General features: G+C 37.9%; 4 protein-coding genes across 4 annotated transcripts; 2 read left to right on the top strand and 2 right to left on the bottom strand.

Annotated features, from left to right (window-relative positions):
- Window positions 1–654: 654 nt before the first annotated feature.
- LOC143619850 (putative mitochondrial adenine nucleotide transporter BTL3) lies at window positions 655–10,475 on the top strand. Its single transcript, XM_077091681.1, has 6 exons — window positions 655–1,098; window positions 1,403–1,706; window positions 2,429–2,896; window positions 9,818–9,886; window positions 10,294–10,356; window positions 10,388–10,475. Exons 1-4 carry the CDS (start codon window positions 701–703, stop codon window positions 9,884–9,886), a joined length of 1,239 nt encoding a protein of 412 aa, XP_076947796.1. The 5' UTR covers window positions 655–700; the 3' UTR covers window positions 10,294–10,356; window positions 10,388–10,475.
- LOC143620041 (nodulin-26-like) lies at window positions 10,084–12,644 on the bottom strand. Its single transcript, XM_077091838.1, has 7 exons — window positions 12,507–12,644; window positions 11,730–11,948; window positions 11,365–11,571; window positions 11,236–11,270; window positions 10,701–10,727; window positions 10,417–10,460; window positions 10,084–10,385 (listed from the first exon to the last, which is right to left on the bottom strand). Exons 1-7 carry the CDS (start codon window positions 12,642–12,644, stop codon window positions 10,201–10,203), a joined length of 855 nt encoding a protein of 284 aa, XP_076947953.1. The 3' UTR covers window positions 10,084–10,200.
- An 865-nt stretch (window positions 12,645–13,509) lies between these two features.
- Window positions 13,510–14,322, top strand: LOC143619849 (CASP-like protein 4D1). Its single transcript, XM_077091680.1, has 3 exons — window positions 13,510–13,699; window positions 13,777–13,912; window positions 14,025–14,322. Exons 1-3 carry the CDS (start codon window positions 13,554–13,556, stop codon window positions 14,310–14,312), a joined length of 570 nt encoding a protein of 189 aa, XP_076947795.1. The 5' UTR covers window positions 13,510–13,553; the 3' UTR covers window positions 14,313–14,322.
- A 478-nt stretch (window positions 14,323–14,800) lies between these two features.
- Window positions 14,801–17,597, bottom strand: LOC143619972 (5'-adenylylsulfate reductase-like 4). The gene is made up of 4 exons (XM_077091783.1): window positions 17,415–17,597; window positions 16,199–16,386; window positions 15,960–16,084; window positions 14,801–15,376 (listed from the first exon to the last, which is right to left on the bottom strand). Exons 1-4 carry the CDS (start codon window positions 17,595–17,597, stop codon window positions 14,943–14,945), a joined length of 930 nt encoding a protein of 309 aa, XP_076947898.1. The 3' UTR covers window positions 14,801–14,942.
- Window positions 17,598–18,759: the final 1,162 nt, after the last annotated feature.

Raw genomic sequence — 18,759 nt, forward strand, 5'->3', positions numbered from 1 at the left:
TTTTCTTCTATGGTTTTTTGTTTCAAGTATGTTATAGATTTGTGGTTTTTTGTTTCAAATATGTCATGCATTATATATTAATTAAGACTTTTATGTTCATTTTAAAAGTTTTTGTTTCATTACACATGCATTATTGATTGTGTCTTTAAACAGGTCAATTAACAGGTCTAACAGGTTAACCTATTACTAAACAGGTTCGTGTTCGTGTTTGAAGAAAATGACACGATTAGTTATCGTGTCGTGTTCGTGTTTAGTATCACAGGTCATCGTGTTTTATCGTGTCGTGTCTTATCGTGTCGTGTCCGACATGTTATGACAGCCCTAGTCAAACGTAATATTTAGCTGTTAATAAGAAAACATGTGACATGTATTATTACCTATTTAATATCAAACTATAATACTAAATAAATATTATTTCATGATTTGTTTCTAATATAGTTTTTCTTCCTTGTAAATAATAATATTAAAAGACAGAGTCGAATACGAAACCAAATCGAGCCACAGCTTGTGGCTGAAACTGCAAGTCCAAGACTCACTCACTCACTCGCTAACCAACATTCGGCAGCAGTGTGCGGCGATAGGAGCAATGCGATGATTCCACCACGTCACTTTCCACACCAACTCTTCCTCCTATGTTCACGTACTTAATTAATTTCAAATCACAAACCCTAATCCCCCAAATCCCAAATTCACAAATAGCATGTCAAAACTCCCAATTGAACCACCCGCTTCAACATCCGGGTACCCAATTCCAAATGGGTATTCCAAACCCGGCGGATTGTTTCTCGATAACAATGCTCTTCCAAATTGTATCATCAACGCCGCCGTTTCGCGGCGGAGTCACGGCGGCGGTGTTTTCCCGCGAAAAAGATTGGGTTTTGGAGGTGGGTTTTTGTCGGTTAGTTTATCGGTTAAGGGAAATGGTGATGGGATTGATAAAAATGCAACTAATAGGATTGTGGCTGCTGCGGGTGGCGGCGATGTGGTTGAGGAGAATAATAATAAGAAGAAGGTGAATTTGAGAGTGAGAAGAAAGCCTGCTGCTATGAATACTACTAAGCATTTGTGGGCTGGTGCTGTTGCTGCAATGGTTTCAAGGTTTGTGTTTGTTTGTTTGTTGATATTTGAGTTGACTTTTTGGTCAAATGGAAGTGATAGTTAAAGTCCAGGTTGATATAGTTTGATTGAATTGAAGTTAGGTTTTGGTAGTTGTGATGAAATATTGAGACTATTAGTACCAATGTGAAAACATTAATGAAGAAGTTTTAAATTTTGAATCTTTAAGTTGTTAGGTATGACCCTTAAGAGTCAAACTTATATGTCAATGGATTCTGAAATACAAGATGCAAATGAAAACAATTATGATATGAAATATGTTGAAAAAGGTTGTATTTTTTAACAGAACGTTTGTGGCGCCACTTGAAAGATTAAAACTGGAGTATATGGTTCGTGGTGAACGGAAGAATTTATTTGAGTTAATTAAATACATTGCTTCATCACAAGGATTAAGAGGCTTTTGGAAGGGAAATTTTGTTAATATTCTTCGAACCGCACCGTTTAAAGCGTTAAACTTTTGTGCATACGATTCATATAGAAAGCAGCTTATGAGGTTCACTGGAAATGAAGAAACAACGAATTTTGAACGGCTTTTTGCTGGCGCTGGTGCTGGCATGACTGCTAGTATTCTTTGCTTACCGCTCGACACTGTAAGTTCTTTTTTAATTATAAACCTTGGACTATTGCTGGATTTCAAATAAATTCACTGGACGTTATCTTCTTGGTAAATATATCAAACTCAACAAAGAGGTCCTTTATGTAGAGTTATTATAATTTAGGGACTTAGTTATGCAAATGACATATTTTTGAAAGTAAGTATGCGGATTTTTCGTACAGTTTTTTGTAAGTTAAGGGATTTAACCATTCATAAATAAAGTTTTGGGGCTTTTGTGCGAGTTTAGAGAAAGTCTAGGTTTTTTTTTCGGCATTTCTTGTTACTTTTCTGCTGCAAATGAGAGCTTCCCAACGCATTTGACTTTTGTGGTAAAAAAAGAACCAGAAATGTGATTTAGATATGTAAAGATTTTTGCTTTTTTAGGGTTTTTCAAGGATGGTATTTATATTAAATTATTAATAGATATTAAGGTCCTTAAAATGTACACTTATGTGCTAATCATCACCTAGATATTAAGCATGCTGTTTGCTTAAGTTTTTATTAAACTGGATTAGCTTTATTAAAAAGGTAACTATAATGCAAGATAAATCAATTACAGGGTGTGGATTTACATTTTGAAACTAGTTATCTGATTGTTACAACCTTAAACAACAAAATCCAAACTCTTTATCTCCTACAATTCCATTTTATTACAGTTAATTATCTAATTTCATTATTCAATATAAACAAATAATTACAGTTTCAGTTATCTTTCAGATTAGAACGAAGTTGGTGGCACCAGGTGGCGAATCCTTAGGTGGTGTGATAGGAGCGTTTAACCACATTGTTCAAACCGAAGGATTCTTTTCTTTATACAAAGGATTAGTTCCTTCAATATTAAGCATGGCGCCTTCAAGTGCAGTATTTTATGGAGTTTATGATATATTAAAATCAGCTTATTTAAATTCACCCGAAGGAAAACAAAGAATTAAATACATGAAGCAGCAGGGTGAAGATTTAAATATTCTGGAACAGTTAGAATTGGGACCAATGAGAACGTTGTTGCATGGTGCCATTGCTGGTGCGTGTGCTGAGGTGGCGACATACCCTTTTGAGGTTGTTAGAAGGCAGTTACAGTTGCAAGTTAGAGCAAATAAAATGAGCGCGTTAGCAACGTGTTTTAAAATTGTTGAAAATGGAGGTGTTTCGGCTCTTTATGCTGGACTTATTCCGAGCTTATTACAGGTATGCATATTATATTTTTAATCGTTTTTATTGGCTAATAAGCATGATAATTGTTAGCATATCTAGAGTTGTGAAATGAGAAATATACCCCTGAATTTAGATGTGATGGAAGCTTTAGACTCTTAGTTTAAGGATCTAATTGTACTTTTTTGCATGGTTAAGTCCTTAAACATGTAAAAACTCAATGGAGTAGTTGTGTTTTGCATTATTAAATCTTCAAATTTTATATAAAGGACCTTTTGTTAGGATTAAACGCACACACGAAACTGAACACGACACGAAAGCAATAAACGAACACGAGGATTTAACGTGGTTCGGTCTAAACTGACCTACGTCCACGGGTGGCAACTAGGTATATCTTTATTGAGTGACCAATATTACAAGTACATAATGTTGTTTATATAGAGACTGAACTAGGGTTAGTAAATTATTATGCAAGAAATCTAAACCGGGTCGGGCTTGGGCCCGACCGCCCACACCCGTCTCCTTATTTGACTTCATATAATAAACCGGGCCAACAAGGCCTACGAACCCAACAATTGTTAGGAACAAAGCGGCGCGCGGAAGCGAAACAGCACACACATGCACAACGATAAACACGCATAAACGAAAATATAAACGACACAAGAATTTAACGTGGTTCGGTCCCCGCGAGGGGACCTACGTCCACGGGCTGCAACTAGGTTTTCTTATTAGCTCATAACAAAGATTACAATTACATGATGGGATATATATAATAAACAATATTAGGGTTAAACATAATTAGGAACCAAAACTGGGCCTCCTAATAAAACCGGCCCAAAGGCCTTCATAACCCAACAATCTCCCACTTGAAGGCCTTGCGATAAATTCCAGCCTGCCATCCAAGTAAATATAACAATCTCATTCATCCAGTAACTCTAGTAATCTTCAGTAATAGAAATCTACCAAGCCTCCAGTTCCAAGAACAAGCTAAAACTTCAACAAAAGAAGTTCTCCAAGCCTCCAGTTCTCTAGGAACAAACTAAGATTTCTACCAATCCACACCCTGGTTGCATCCGCCTTTCTCATCAGTTACCTGAAAGGCCTATTGAAGCTCCCGAGAACTCCAATCCGGTCATCCCAGACCCAGCCATGACAAAACTCGCCAATGACTCATCCTCAATCTTAATCGACCCTCACTTACTCACACAACCGGCTTCAAAGACTTCCAGAGGATAAACACTCTCCAAATCAGCAGACTATACCAGGAGAGATTTTCACATTCGGATTCCTGGTCCTCCGAACCCAACGTCCCTTTTGAAACAAACCTAGAACACACCTGCGTGCTCCCACTGTTACCAAAACCCCGAACATGTTCAGACCTCCTCCGAATACGCTCAAACTAACATCACTGTGGCTCCAGGCTTCATGTCTGCAAACTGAAACCCCTTAGCTCTACCCGATTCAGCGACCCAAGACCTTATAACTCGGAAGTTGGTTCACTTCTTCCGACGATACAAAAAAAAACTCGTATCTTCCAAAAGTCTTTAATTAAAAGATTCAACAATGCTTCATTGAAGTGAGTAACAAATAAAGCATACCATAATCTTGAACCCAAGAGTCGTCACCGCCTTCACTGAGTCCCAATGCATCAACCCCAGATACATTCTCAAAAGCAGAATTCCAAACCTTTCGACATCGACCCTTAAAATGTCTCACCTCTACGCAACCTACCAAGTCGACTATGCCCAGCTCCCACTGTTTCTGTTATCCCAACCCATGCCACACCAACACTCCATGAGATGAACCCCACTCGTACTATCCCGGCAAATAACTTTACCCAACACGAGATTATGAACCTCTCAAATGGTGTACCACTGATCACCACCAAACAAGATATAACTTCACAATTCCAAACGAACAAGAAGTAATAATCACAGTTTCGAACCAGCTAACAGGCAAACAGCTATAACAACAGTAGAACTTTCATAAAATCAAGCGGTACCAAGGGTTCTATGACCGTACACACGATCAGTTAACTCAAACCCTAACCGAAAGATCATCCAAACGAGCAATAGTTTACATGACTTGCCACTAACCTCATTTTTTTTTTCACTTATGCCGTCACCAGCGGGTGTGCTGGTTCCATTTTCTCCAAGTTTATCCATCACCAGTACTATATCCAAGTTCACATGACAAACCAATCAACCAAAATCCATAACCGTCAACATTCCGATCATAACCACCTCGTCTTCAGTTATAACAATAACAAACGAGAACAAATCGAAAACAGTGAACAGACACAACAAGGGCACGGGCCTAAACTTGACGATTGTTCAACAGATGACTGCCAAATAAACCGATTTGCTCTTGCAATAACCGATAAATCAACTAACTGTAAATAAACTATATAAAGTTACCTCAGACTAATCTCTTGCAAACAAATCTGAACCCGAACCTAAATGGTCTTCACAAAACCGGGTTAAAATAATAATGGTTGATAATAACGCCAAAACCCAAACTTGAAATACTACCAAAACCCAAAAACCATAAAAAGAACACAAACTAAAAGTTGTATGTCCTGATGTTCTTTTTGGCACAAACAGTGAAACAAGAAAGGCCTAGTTTCAAAAAAAAACTCCACTAGCTCCTTTTTGTTTTTCAAACATGGTCCAGCAAAAGAACAAAATAATCTATGGCCCACCTAGGGTTTGAAATATTGATACCTGCACTTGCAACTTCTGTTACACATATCTGGTTAACACACTTGCCGTCGAACCACGGTGGCTCGGCATTCGGCAAACTGCCCAACAGCCTCCGTCACCGGCGATCGTTAACACGATTCTGTTCAGCGACCTTAAAGCATTATCCGGCTAACATAACCTGGTCAACTCCGGTTGCTCCTCCTTCGCCGAATCGCCGGAAAACTGATGAGCCGGCCACCTCGCAACAGTCACACCTGCAACCTTTATTTCACGAACCAGAAAATCACAGTCGAAATCAAGGGATACCCACGACTTTCTCAGATTCGAACACGACAGCCAAAACCAAAACCGAAACTCTATTTCGACAAAACAGAAATCGTACGGAATCCAAAACTAATATGTGAAATCGTAACCAGTGCAACAACCTGTGTGTTCAACGAGCCAAGGCTCTGATACCACTTGTAGGAACAAAGCGGCGCGCGGAAGCGAAACAGCACACACATGCACAACGATAAACACGCATAAACGAAAATATAAACGACACAAGAATTTAACGTGGTTCGGTCCCCGCGAGGGGACCTACGTCCACGGGCTGCAACTAGGTTTTCTTATTAGCTCATAACAAAGATTACAATTACATGATGGGATATATATAATAAACAATATTAGGGTTAAACATAATTAGGAACCAAAACTGGGCCTCCTAATAAAACCGGCCCAAAGGCCTTCATAACCCAACAACAATCTCCCACTCGGAGGCCTTGAGTACTCTCGTCTGCACTCCTGATTGTACTTCTGTAATCTGAACACTAAACTTCTTCTAGTTGCCACCGCCTTCTCATCAATTAACCTGAAGGCCCGTTGAAGCTCCCTGGAGCTCCAACACGTCAGTCACGGCTGAAACTGCCCCTGACCCATTCTCTGTCCCTACCGGCTCCCACTGTAACGAACTACCGGATCCTGAGATAACCTGAGAACAAACACTCTCCATATTCAGCAAGTAATTCATTGGAGAGACTTTTACAGCTGGAATACTGGTTTTCTTAATCCACTGTCGACCTGGAACTGTAACTGAAACACGACCTGTGCTCCCACTGTCACGATGTCCCCCAACTGATTTAACCTTCCTAGCTCGTTCATCCTGAATCTTCACTTTGGCTCTGGGTTTGTTACTTGCAAAACGAACCTTCTTCTGCCCACAAGATTCTGTGAACCGGATTTTGTCTTTCACCAAAACTGGATCCACTCCTTTCGATGACATATCGACCATATACAACGAACCCATTTTCTTGCCACGAGCAACAACGAGATTCCCTTTGACTACTTTCCACTGCCCATTCCCGAACTTAACATCGTGCCCCTGGTCATCCAACTGCCCAACTGAAATCAAACGTTTCTTCAAACTTGGAATAACCCTCACGTCTTTCAAAGTCCAAGAAGTACCGGCTGAAGTTATCAAATCAACGTCTCCCATACCCGTAACCTCTAAAATATCATCATTCGCTAGTCGAACCTTTCCAAAATCCCCAAATTTAAGATTCTTCATCGTTTCACTACAGTGAGTGGCATGAAACGATGCACCAGAATCCATCACCCAAGCATCAACGCTACTCTCAACACTACAAACCAAAGCCTCATCACTACTGACCCCGTCATCTGTGTCGTCTTCTGTAACGTTCACCTCTTTCTTACCATTCGGACACTGATTCCTGAAGTGTCCTTTCTCTTTACAACCCCAACATTCAATATCCTTACGAGTCTTAGACTGACTCCTCTTCCTGCTCCCACTGCCTCGCTGTTTTCCCCTACCTCTACCTTCTGTGACTAGCATATTGCCTGATGATTCACCTGAACTTCTGCGTCTTGAATCTTCTCCCAGAATCAGATCTCGAATCCCATCGAAAGTAATATTTGTAGACGAACTACAAACTGCAGTCACTGTTTGCGACCAACTGTCGGGCAAAGAGGATAATAACAAGAGACCTTGAACTTCATCATCAAACTTAATGTCAACTGACACTAAGCGGGACAAGATCGAATTAAGATTATTGATATGAGTTGTAACTGACCCACCCTCTTTCATTCTTGTTGTCACTAGCTCTCGGATAAGATAGACTTTATTCGCTGCTGAAGGCTTCTCATACATGTTGGATAGTGCGTCCATCATACCACGGGCTGTGGTTTCTTTCATGACGTTAAACGCCACATCTTCCGACAACGACAATGTAATACAAGCCCTAGCTTTCTTGTCTAACTTCTTCCAATCTGCTTCTGACAGCTTTTCTGGTTTTTCATCCTCAAACACTACATCCAAGTCTTCCTGACAAAGTAGTGCCTCAATCTGCATCTTCCACCAACCGAACTTCTGTCCGTCAAACTTCTGTATCGAAACCTTTCCGTCTTCTGCCATAACAATGACTAAAACGAAAAACTGAATAAAAACAGAGACAGACACAACAATGGCACGAGCCTGAACTTAACGGCTGTTCAACTGAACTTTGTTAAACAATCAACCTATTTATACGCAGCGGAATATCGAACTGAAAATCAGAAACCGAAACTTTAAACTGAAACGATAAACCTGACAAACGCGGTTGGCACTGGTTCTCCGTTTCTTTAACGCTTCTTCTGACTTGACAACGATTCTTCAATGAAAAATAGAATCCTGATTCAACTTGTTCTTGGTTTGGTTAGGCTGATCAGCGATAACAGGTAATCAGGCCGGCTTCACTGCTCGGCTACCACACTTATACTTCGACCACAAACCCGTAACGGCAGCTGGTTACTCAGTTCTGTCGGCTAGACTGCCCGACACGACTTTTAGCGGTTGATGCTTCTTGAATGACGATCGAACAAATCGGTAATAGGGTGGCACTACTGCCGGCAAACCCTAATCGAACTGATGACCAACAAGACGAACCCGGTGACCGCTGGGTTAATTTGGCGGCTGCCAAAAAACGAAACCCTAGATCAACCCTATCTTCTGCAACTCAAAAAACAACAAGCGTTGGTTTACGGTGGTGTATGGCGGTGGACTGAACCCTAGTCGCGATCGTCGGGCTGGGTTTAGTGGCGGCGAAACAGCGGCGGCGTAAACCCTAACGACAATCGGAGAACCGTAGCGGCGGCGGAACCCTAGCGCAGTAGGGTGGCGGCGGCTGGATGGTTTGGCGGCGACTCGGCTGGTTCAACGTGTTCTTCGCGTGATCCGAACCTAAGCTCTAGATACCACTTGTTAGGATTAAACGCACACTCGAAACTGAACACACACACGAAAGCAGTAAACGAACACGAGGATTTAACGTGGTTCGGTCTAAACTGACCTACGTCCACGGGTGGCAACTAGGTATATCTTTATTGAGTGACCAATATTACAAGTACATAATGTTGTTTATATAGAGACTGAACTAGGGTTAGTAAATTATTATGCAAGAAATCTAAACCGGGCCGGGCTTGGGCCCGACCGCCCACACCCGTCTCCTCTTTTGACTTCATATAATAAACCGGGCCTCCCAACACCTTTTTGTTGAGTTTTAAAGTTCAGGGACTTAACAATATAAGGTATTGAGGGGCATTTTGGACATTTCATTTATAGTTAAACGACATAGTTTGTAACAATATGTCTTTTTTGCATGATTAAGTTCCTAAACATGTAAAAACTTGATGGAGTCTTTTTTGCATTATTAAATCCCTAGAATTTATATAAAGGACTTTTTTGCTGAGTTTTTAACAATATGTTTTTTTTGCTGAGTCTAGGGGATTATATGTAAAGTTAGTGAAAGTCTGTAGGGTATTGGGTGGCAATTTTGGCATTTCATCTATTGTTAAACCGACTATATTTTTAACATTATGCCCTTTTTTTGCATAATTAAGTCCCTAAGCATGTAAAAACTCAATGAAGTAGTCTCCTTTTGCATTATTAACTTCCTAAGCTTTATATAAAGGACCTTTTGTGGAGTTTTTTTTAAAAGTTTAGGGACCGTGTCTAAAACACCGGTCAATAATAATGAAATAGAGTAATCTTTCTGGATGATTGTTATTTAACCCCTATAAACTTCAGCCTTGACTTTCAAAGTCAACAGAGTAAATTCATGTATTAATGTTTGTGCATGCGAACAGTCTTACCAAATTGCATGAAAAATAAACTTTGTCAACAAATTCTATGATCTCATTTTGCATTGTCTATTCAGATTAATAATATTTGACCAATTTTGTGAAAATATTTGTTGGAAGTTTGACTTGCTTGTATTCTCAGGTATTACCGTCGGCTGCAATAAGTTACTTTGTGTACGAGTTCATGAAGATCGTTCTCAAGGTGGAGTAAGTTTTTACAAACAGTCCATAGATAATTCTTAGGTTCATAGATGTAATTTTACTACAGACTGATACCATTGTCTTGATTATCTTGATTATATTCTGTAGCCCCAGAAAAGATTGTTGATTGCATTAAAGAATATAAATATTTGGTGTTAAGGAAATAAATATTTGGTATTTAGCTATAAATTCAACTCATACCTCTTATCTTTCTTAGTTCTTTTTACATATAACAACATACGAAGTAGATAAATATTGTTGTACTCGAATGTACAACCTACCAATGCATTCTAACTACTTTGGCAATCTCGGTTTCGTAATCTTTTACACAGTCGAGTGTGAATAAACATTGTTGTAAATGATGCTTTTCGTCCCTTCGGTCTCGGTATCTTGATTTTCTTGTTTTGGTTGTCTAAGAAGACTGTAAACTATGGTTGCGGTTAGAGCACCGAGAATGGGACTCGTGATAAAAATCCAGAGGTTTTCGTATTCGTTAGCCACAATGGCAGAGGTTTTCGTATTCGTTAGCCACAATGGCGGGGCCTATGCTTCTCGCAGGGTTCATAGAAGCCCCCGTGATCGGCCTATAGAAATAACAAAGAAATAACAAGTGTGTGAGTTTGTCATTAAAAATAATATAAACTTATTTTTACTTTGAATAGTGTTATTTACACCAAATCCAATAAACTTGTGTTGAAATTCAGTCAAATGACTATTATACCCTTCGAATATGATAATTATAAGTATTTAGTAAAATGACTATTATACCTTCAATTGCATTTTAGTCATTTTATTTAAGTGAAAGAAAGATGGAATATTGTTACCCTGCAATTAGCACATTAAACATTAATGTCACCCCAAAATTAGTGATGATAGATTTTAGCACATTAAACATTTTAGTCATTTTATTTAAGTGAAAGAAAGATGGAATATTGTTACCCTGGAATATTGTTATTTCACGTGATTAGTAAAATAACGTCAAAATTAGTGCAATTTTACCCTTGGGTGGGCAAAAGTAAAATTGCACTAATTTTGACGTTATTTTACTAATCACGTGAAAATAACGTTAAAAGTGGCGGAAGGTTAATCAGGCATCATGTGGTGGCGTTGATAGCCGAAAGACAAGGGCACATGCACCAATCAGCCGGTGTCCCGATGATTGAGTGTTATGTGTCTTATGTCCAAGGCTTAATTCAAAACTACTATCGAGCCGGGGGTCTCACCGGAAGCAGCCTCTCTATCCCTATGGGATAGAGGGATAGAGGTAAGGCTGTCTACATCTTACCCTCCTCAGACCCTACAATAGCATTGCTATTGGTGGGATATACTGAGTACGATGATGATGATGATGATGATGATGTCACCCCAATTGCAACTCCTGCAAGCTCCTTGCTCTACACCCTCATTTCAAAATCAAAGTCAATACCTTTCAGAATAAAAAAAACAAACGAAATTACGCAACTTTCTAAATAAAAAGAGGAACCATACCGATCTATCATCGGTTGCCGCGCCATTAATGGTGAACATCAAGATGAAAGTGATAATAAACTCCCACAAAAAGGCTTCGAAATTAGTTACCGGAGTTGAAAACCGAGTTAAAGTTGGCAACATGTCGTTTTGGTAATCAAACAAAACCTTCAAAGTGAGACATGCAAGTGTGGAACCTGATATTTGAGACATCACATACATTGGAACCTACAAGAACCAAATCTCATCTTGTAAACACACAATGACATACAAAAAGTTAAAAGATATGATTTTGTAAATTACCTTTATTGTACTCATATAACAATTTATCAATAATACGTAATGACTTACGAGGTTTTCATTATTTTATAAAATTTCTTTAATACTTGTATTATGCGTAATCTTCTGGTAACAGCAAACACAATGGAAACCGCAGGGTTAAAATGGGCACCGGAAACATGTCCAAGTGTGTATATTAAAGCAATTAGGCATAAGCCCCACACCATTGCAATCCCTATAATTGTTAAAGGTCGATCTCGGTCTACCATTGCGGCCCCACACCCTGTGAAAATCAAGATATACGTCCCTAGAAACTCTGCAACAATCTGTTTTTATGTTCTTAGCAATAGCGGCAGGAATACATATATATAAACTTTATTAACAAGAGGCCGCACACCATCGAGACTATACAACCTTTTCCATGTAGTTATAAGGCCCGTATGATATGTGGAAAATGCTATACAACCTCGTATAAAAATAAAGTATGATATGTGGAACACGAATCATTTAAGGTGTTCTGAAAAAGTTAATTATATGGTCCATATAAGCTTATAGTGAGTAGAGTGTGCATGAAACCAAAATAATCAAAACAATTACCGTAACAGAACCAAAATGATCGAGCGCAGCAAAAAACCTACGACTTGGTTTTATGTTATTTACAATAACCAACGTAACTGAACTAAATCGATTGGAACCGAACTGAACCAAGAACACTGATTATAAACAGTTAACAAAAAAGTATTTATGCATAAAGTTTTAAGTCTAAATTCATTATTTGGAGCCTTTCTTTTACCCAAAATTTTCAAGCCCAAATGATAAAAACCCAAATGTTGGTTTGAGCCCGAAATGGACACTAGCAGCCAACACCCTTGAAAATGAAGTACCTTTTGACAGTAAGATGGAAGCACCACATTACTGAAAGATTTCTTGTGGTTATGTTTGATGCTGGGCTGTTCTTGAGTGACTGGCAGGGTGTTATTGCTTGGTGAGAAGGCGTAAGATGTTGAAATTGAGGCAGCCATTGAAATGATGAGGTTTGGAGCTTGAACAAATAGATGCTTATGTTAGTGTTTTTAAACTTGAATTAAGTTCTGTTTTTGTGGCCTATTTGGATTTTTGTGGTTGGAATTTGATTGAAGAAGACAGCAATCTCCAAATGTTCATACGAAGATGAAGCTGGCCATTGAAATGGAAAGTTGTAAGCGAATAATCTGAGTTTTATGTGAAATATGGCGGGCTGCCGGAAAATATTATTATTTGTTTGCATTCAGTGAAAGCATTTGCTTCCAAAAAGAGAGGGACAAAAGAGCAAATTGTTGAACTTTTCTTACATTTTAGCATTCCAGTTAAGCCCCGTTCGGCCTGAACAGGTTCAAGTAAATACGGGTTTTGAGTTCGAGTAGCAAAATAATTTTGTTTTTAACACTTGACCTTCTATACCAACTTGCTTTTAGTTCATCACCTATTCAAGCTTACTTGTAGCATTCTCATCTCATTAATATATAATAATGTATCAAAAATGAGTTGATGTTATTTGATGTTGGGTAATCCTTAATTCTTATAAGCTCAAAACCAGAGCAATTCTTTTTTCTTCTCCGTTTTATGTATTCGGATGCCCCTAGTTCCAAAATTTATTATGGGTTACCCATGAAGTTTTATTTTCTTATATTTATTCGTTTATGTGCATGGTACGGTACCATTATTTTTCAAAAGAGAGTATTTTTATTGGGTGCTTTAGACAAAAAGAGAACATATTAAAAAATGTAAAAGGAACAGGCCGGCAGGCAGGCACCTTGAAAACATCTATCTAAGCACAACAATATTTGTTTGTAACGAACAGATCCATATATAAATTAATATTTAAGTTAAACAAGGAACTATTAATTGATCTGTGTAATTTACAAAATAACTCAAGTGAGTAGGTAGAGATCATGGCAGTAAAAGTTACAGCATACTCCACCCTGGTGTTGAGGATCCTGGCTCTAATGCTTTTAGTTGCTTCTGCTGTGTACATGGTGTGCAACACTTACAAGCTTGCCGGTGATAAGACTACTTGGAAGGATGTCAAGACTTACAGGTCGATCGGTTATTAACCAACCGTACGCCTTTAATTCATTGCCCAACCATGTAACTCAAATTTTGTATGGCCAACAGGTTCGTTTTTGCAGCGGCGGTCATTGGTGCAGTCTACTTGTTGATTCAGCTTCCTTTTGCCTTTTACTATGCGCGCAATGGGAAGAGGATGATTCGCCATCCGTGTCTTCCTCAATTCGACTTCTACGCTGATAAGGTTCGTAGCTAAGTCTTTTGTAAAAATGAGTTTTTTTTTTAATAATATGTTGAAAAACCATATAAAAAATTCAGATCGGCCGTAACATTATTGTTCACTTGAAATTTTACAGTTGATCAGCTACATATTGGCAACCGCGGTTGGTGCAGGGTTTGCTGCATCAATAGAGTTGAAGGAAGTTGTAGATAGTGTGGTTGCTCTACTATCATTAATAGTAATTGCTTTAGGATCAAGAATCAACCTCGGGTTTGACATCGACCAATTCCATTCCAAAGTAGATAAGTTTCTTGATCGCGGTATCATTGCTACGGTTCTCCTGACTCTTGGTTTTGCCTGCATGGCTGTGATCTCTGTTCTCTCCTCTCTCAATAGGCCCCATGAAAGAAAGTACTTTGGCTAAAGTTGGTTTCATGCATTATGCATACTCCTCATGAATAATTGATATTCTTCAACCAATTGAAAATGATTAATTTAAAACATCCAACTAATAAGTACTAGTTGTTCAATACAACAAGAATAATATAGTATATTATACCTTTTTTAGCCCATGTCAAACCATCCGAATCAGTGGATTTTATTTGACTCTAAATATCTTTTATTTGCCATTGCTAAATGCAAATCTGGATCAGGTATTCAATTTCTATTGCACTAAAAAAAGTAGAATAGGAGAAGATGAAGTAGCTAACTTGTATTACATTTGAACCAGTCAGGGTAACGTTTGATCGATTAAGACACCAACGAATGGATTAGGACTGTCAAACATGATAACGGATCACCTGTTGGTGTGCGATTGCCTACTGTGATTTTGCTTTCGTGGGTGGCGGCCCACGTACTAACAAAAGATAAAATAAAATAAAATAAAAAATAGAAAACCATAAAAAAGCTTGTTACAACTTTTTTCCTATCACCACGTTGGAATATATACATTCAACACAAAGTCAATTTGGCAAAACCCTCCCTATCAAGAAACCACATTAACTTCCACAAGTATACACATAAACCACAAATCATCTCAGTCAACAAGTCAAACTCAATCCCGGCTCGTGCTCGCCTTGCCAAACGAAACCGAAGCTAATGACTTTGAATCCCACACAGCCTTAGCCTTGGCATTCATGGGCCCACGAAGGTTGCTTCTTTTGCAAGGCTCGGTCAATGAAGTGAATAATTGTATGGCTCGCTTCATGTACGATAAAGGATGTTCCCACAAGCTTTTAAACCTTATGTCTGGGATCCTTCTTGTCCAAGAAACCCGAGCACGTGCCATGATATATGGATAACGCCAATACAACAACCTTAAAACCACAAATATGGTGGCTAATGTTAAGTATGTTTCATGTTGAAGCATGTTTTCAGGAGACCGCGCCCATGAAAATGGGCAGCGGTCGGGCCCCTTCATGTTTTGGTTATCGTGCTCGTATATGGTTTCACCAAGAGATGTTCCATTGATGGATTCACGTAGGATACCTATACATACAATCATTTAATGTAAATTGTAATCAAGAAAAGGATTAATTGTATTTAGAACTAAATACACGGTCGGTCCCTGTGATGTACCTATATTACACATTTTGACACATTTTTTTTTCTAAATTTACATGTTTAATCCGGTGGTTGTGGAGCGGGTAAAGGGGTATTTCGGTCAATTAACAGAAAATGATAAGGCCATCCAACCCGCCTGAAAACCACTGGACTAAACATATATAACAAAAGGTATTAGATATACTAACAAAATTAAACTATTAACATCTAATGCAACTTTTTTTTATAACAAAGCGACGTAAGATGTAAGCATTTGAATACACTTAGGTTGACTTTTGACACGTTTGACTTGTTGCATTTATAACTAAGTTTAGAATTTTTACCGGTTTCACCATTTTTAGATATACCTGATCAAATTTTATCATTTTCGGGTACATAAGCTAATTCAGACAATGCAGGAATAAAACCATTTCTAAATTCCATTTTTACCATCGCATGCAATAGAACCTCAGTTATGAAAAAACGGATAAACTAAGGGTATTTAAGGTCTAAGGAAAAGTAAAATTACCGGTAACATTAGTGTAGAAAGTCATAAGCGAACCTATAGTTCGGGATCCATGGTAACGCGCATGCATTGTTGAATTCAAGACAAAGAGTGTAGGGAATCCATGAACACCATATTTTGAGAGTATGCTACACAAAAATGAAAAATATTAATAGCTTATATAAAAGTTAGTCATTAATGTATATGCATAACACCCAATTATCCAACTTTTTTCATTAAAGAGGAAAACATAATTCTCAAACCTCGGTCTTATGACAGATTCTTCAAAGGCAAAATGAGAAATTGAAGGATATAATGAAGCCATAATTGATAACTTTGGTCTGAATGTTATTGAAAATGGACACCAAGATGCATAGAAGAGGATAACAACATAACTTTGAGTGTTCTTGTGAATCGTATTTAACGCCTTTTGCAAAGATGACTCGTCTCCCTAAAATTAAAGATTTTGCAAAATGGTGTGAGGATACCAATTAAGAATACAATAAAAATCCTATTTTTATACAATCATGCATTTACAAACAATACATTCTGATTATTTTAGGGTTAAATAATTAGGAAAAAAATGCAGCTAATTCAAACAGATTATCTTAATCTGATTATGACTACCTTGACCTCTTTCAAGTCCTTATATTATCAGATTTATGTTGTAATTAAGAATCATGATCAAGTTAATCAATTACCAATTTTATTCTAGAATATAGGGGTGTTCGTGAATATAATGTATGGATGTGTAAACCCTCGAGTGGGCAAAAGTGAAATTGCACTAATTTTGACGTTATTTTACTAATCTCGTGAAAATAACGTTAAAAGCGGCGGAAGGTTAATCAGGCATCATGTGGTGGTGTTGATAGTCGAAAGACAAGGGTACATGCACCAATCGGCCGGTGTCCCAATGGTTGAGTGTTATGTGCCTTAGTCCAAGGCTTGATGCAAAACTACTATCGACCCTCCTCAGACCCTACCATAGCTTTGCTATTGGTGGGATATACTGAGTACGATGATGATGATGATGATGATGATGATGATGATGATGATGAGGGGTGTTCGTGAAACCGACAGTTTGGTTTTGGTGTTGCATGTAATAAAAACCGAAAACCCCAATTCGAATTTACAGATTTTCATTTTTTATTTTAAGTAATTTATAAGAATTTATTAAATATGTAACTTAAATATTTTAGCCCAAATGTATAATAATTAATCAAGTATCAATTAACAAAATTATTTACACTCGAAATCATTCTTTTGGGGACAAATTTTTTATCGGCCCAAAATATTCAAGCTCAAATGGTAAAAAAAAAAAAAACCCAAAAACCGAAACAAAATAAATCAAAACTTCAAAACCAAAGCTTCATTTTTAGCCCAAAACTGACCCAGACGTGCCACAAAATCAACAATATTAATAAAACAAACCAAATTGAAAATAATATGAGAAAATTTGGATCATTACTATTATGATACCTCAATAACAGCAATGGCACCTGAAGAGTTATCAAACGGACAAATCGGAGATTGAGAGCTAAAGATTATCAATTTGGGCGGACCCATAGAATTAGAAACCTCAATTTCCTCTGCACATGTTAGCGTGCCAAATAATAGCACCAACAGAACGAGCCCTAATTGCGAAATGATCGTTTGCCTCATGATTAACGATGGTGCACGCAGGATCAATTGAAGTGTTATGGTGCTTTGAAATTGTTTTGTTGAGAAACAAAAAACCGGCAAATGGGTTTGTGAAGAGATGAATGGGTTTTTAGAATCTCAGGTAGATTGTGGAGGAGAGGAAGATTATATTATTATGATTATTATTATTGTTGGTAAATGTTTGATTTTGTTTGGTAGTCATAAATCATAATATTAACAAGTCATCACCCATTCAAATGAATGGGTGATAAAGACATTAATTAGGTTGACTTGCTGTACTGTTTAGGTTTGTTTACTTTTAACCGAATTTTGAAATCAGATTCAACCGTTAATCAACTAACTAAATAATATTATTACATCCCCCCTTGTGACCTAGGGTGTTCGCGGTTTTTAATTCAAACTGTGAACCAAATCGTTAGTAACGGTTTTTAATTTTCGTAAACCAAAACCACACCGTTGAACTCTTAAACCGAACCGTTAATAACGGTTTGGTCCGGTTTGATTTCACGGTTTGGTCTTGTTCGATCTTTATACAATATGTCCAAAATAATTCATGATATGTAAATATTGTACAAGTCACAATAATTTAACAAACAACGTATTTTTACCTTTTTAAGACCTCATTTTAGAAAATAAAAAGCCAACGAAAGTTGCTTGCATTTTTTATTTGGGCTTAGCCCACCTTTTTTTTGTTTATTATTAATATTTGTCAATATTTAGTAGTGTATATGTATATACACATATATATTATGAAATATTTAAAAAATACATATAAATAAATCATACTGTCCGGTCCGGTTTTATGCGGTTGGTTTTCGGTTCAACTGTAAACCAAACCGTTCACTACGATTTAGAAATTTTCAAACCAACCAACCAAGAGTAAAGACAAAAAACCAACCGCGAAACCAAACCGATGGCCGGTTTGGGCGGTTTCGCGGTTTCAAACCAAACCATGAACACCCCTATTGTGACCTACCGTGTCCCTTTGGGTGGATATTGACAATGAACTAGACCTTGTGCAAAGGCTGTCAGTTTGGATTTCAAGCCCACTTGGGTTTTCGTTCCATCATGTGTTACGCAATAGAGTTCTGCTCTTGTGACGGCACGACTGTCAAGTGGCAGCCGACGGTATGGTTTCCCGAGGGAACGCCCAACCAAACTC

The sequence above is a fragment of the Bidens hawaiensis genome, unplaced genomic scaffold (genome assembly GCF_021521415.1).
Source record: "Bidens hawaiensis isolate Kalapana, Puna unplaced genomic scaffold, B.hawaiensis_p1.1 tig00002525_1, whole genome shotgun sequence".
Lineage (NCBI taxonomy): Eukaryota > Viridiplantae > Streptophyta > Magnoliopsida > Asterales > Asteraceae > Bidens > Bidens hawaiensis.

Coding starts and splice junctions, on each gene's coding strand:
- LOC143619850 (XM_077091681.1), top strand. CDS start 701: ATGTCAAAACTCCCAATTGAACCACCCGCTTCAACATCCGGGTACCCA. Junction 1,099..1,402: donor GTTGCTGCAATGGTTTCAAG/GTTTGTGTTTGT, acceptor ATTTTTTAACAG/AACGTTTGTGGCGCCACTTG. Junction 1,707..2,428: donor TTTGCTTACCGCTCGACACT/GTAAGTTCTTTT, acceptor GTTATCTTTCAG/ATTAGAACGAAGTTGGTGGC.
- LOC143620041 (XM_077091838.1), bottom strand. CDS start 12,644: ATGGCTGCCTCAATTTCAACATCTTACGCCTTCTCACCAAGCAATAAC. Junction 11,949..12,506: donor TTCCATCTTACTGTCAAAAG/GTACTTCATTTT, acceptor ACATAAAAACAG/ATTGTTGCAGAGTTTCTAGG. Junction 10,728..11,235: donor GGAGTTGCAATTGGGGTGAC/ATCATCATCATC, acceptor TTTTGGGGTGAC/ATTAATGTTTAATGTGCTAA.
- LOC143619849 (XM_077091680.1), top strand. CDS start 13,554: ATGGCAGTAAAAGTTACAGCATACTCCACCCTGGTGTTGAGGATCCTG. Junction 13,700..13,776: donor AAGGATGTCAAGACTTACAG/GTCGATCGGTTA, acceptor TATGGCCAACAG/GTTCGTTTTTGCAGCGGCGG. Junction 13,913..14,024: donor TCGACTTCTACGCTGATAAG/GTTCGTAGCTAA, acceptor GAAATTTTACAG/TTGATCAGCTACATATTGGC.
- LOC143619972 (XM_077091783.1), bottom strand. CDS start 17,597: ATGAGGCAAACGATCATTTCGCAATTAGGGCTCGTTCTGTTGGTGCTA. Junction 16,085..16,198: donor GAATCTGTCATAAGACCGAG/GTTTGAGAATTA, acceptor ATTTTTGTGTAG/CATACTCTCAAAATATGGTG. Junction 15,377..15,959: donor TTTCTACACTAATGTTACCG/GTAATTTTACTT, acceptor TTGTATGTATAG/GTATCCTACGTGAATCCATC.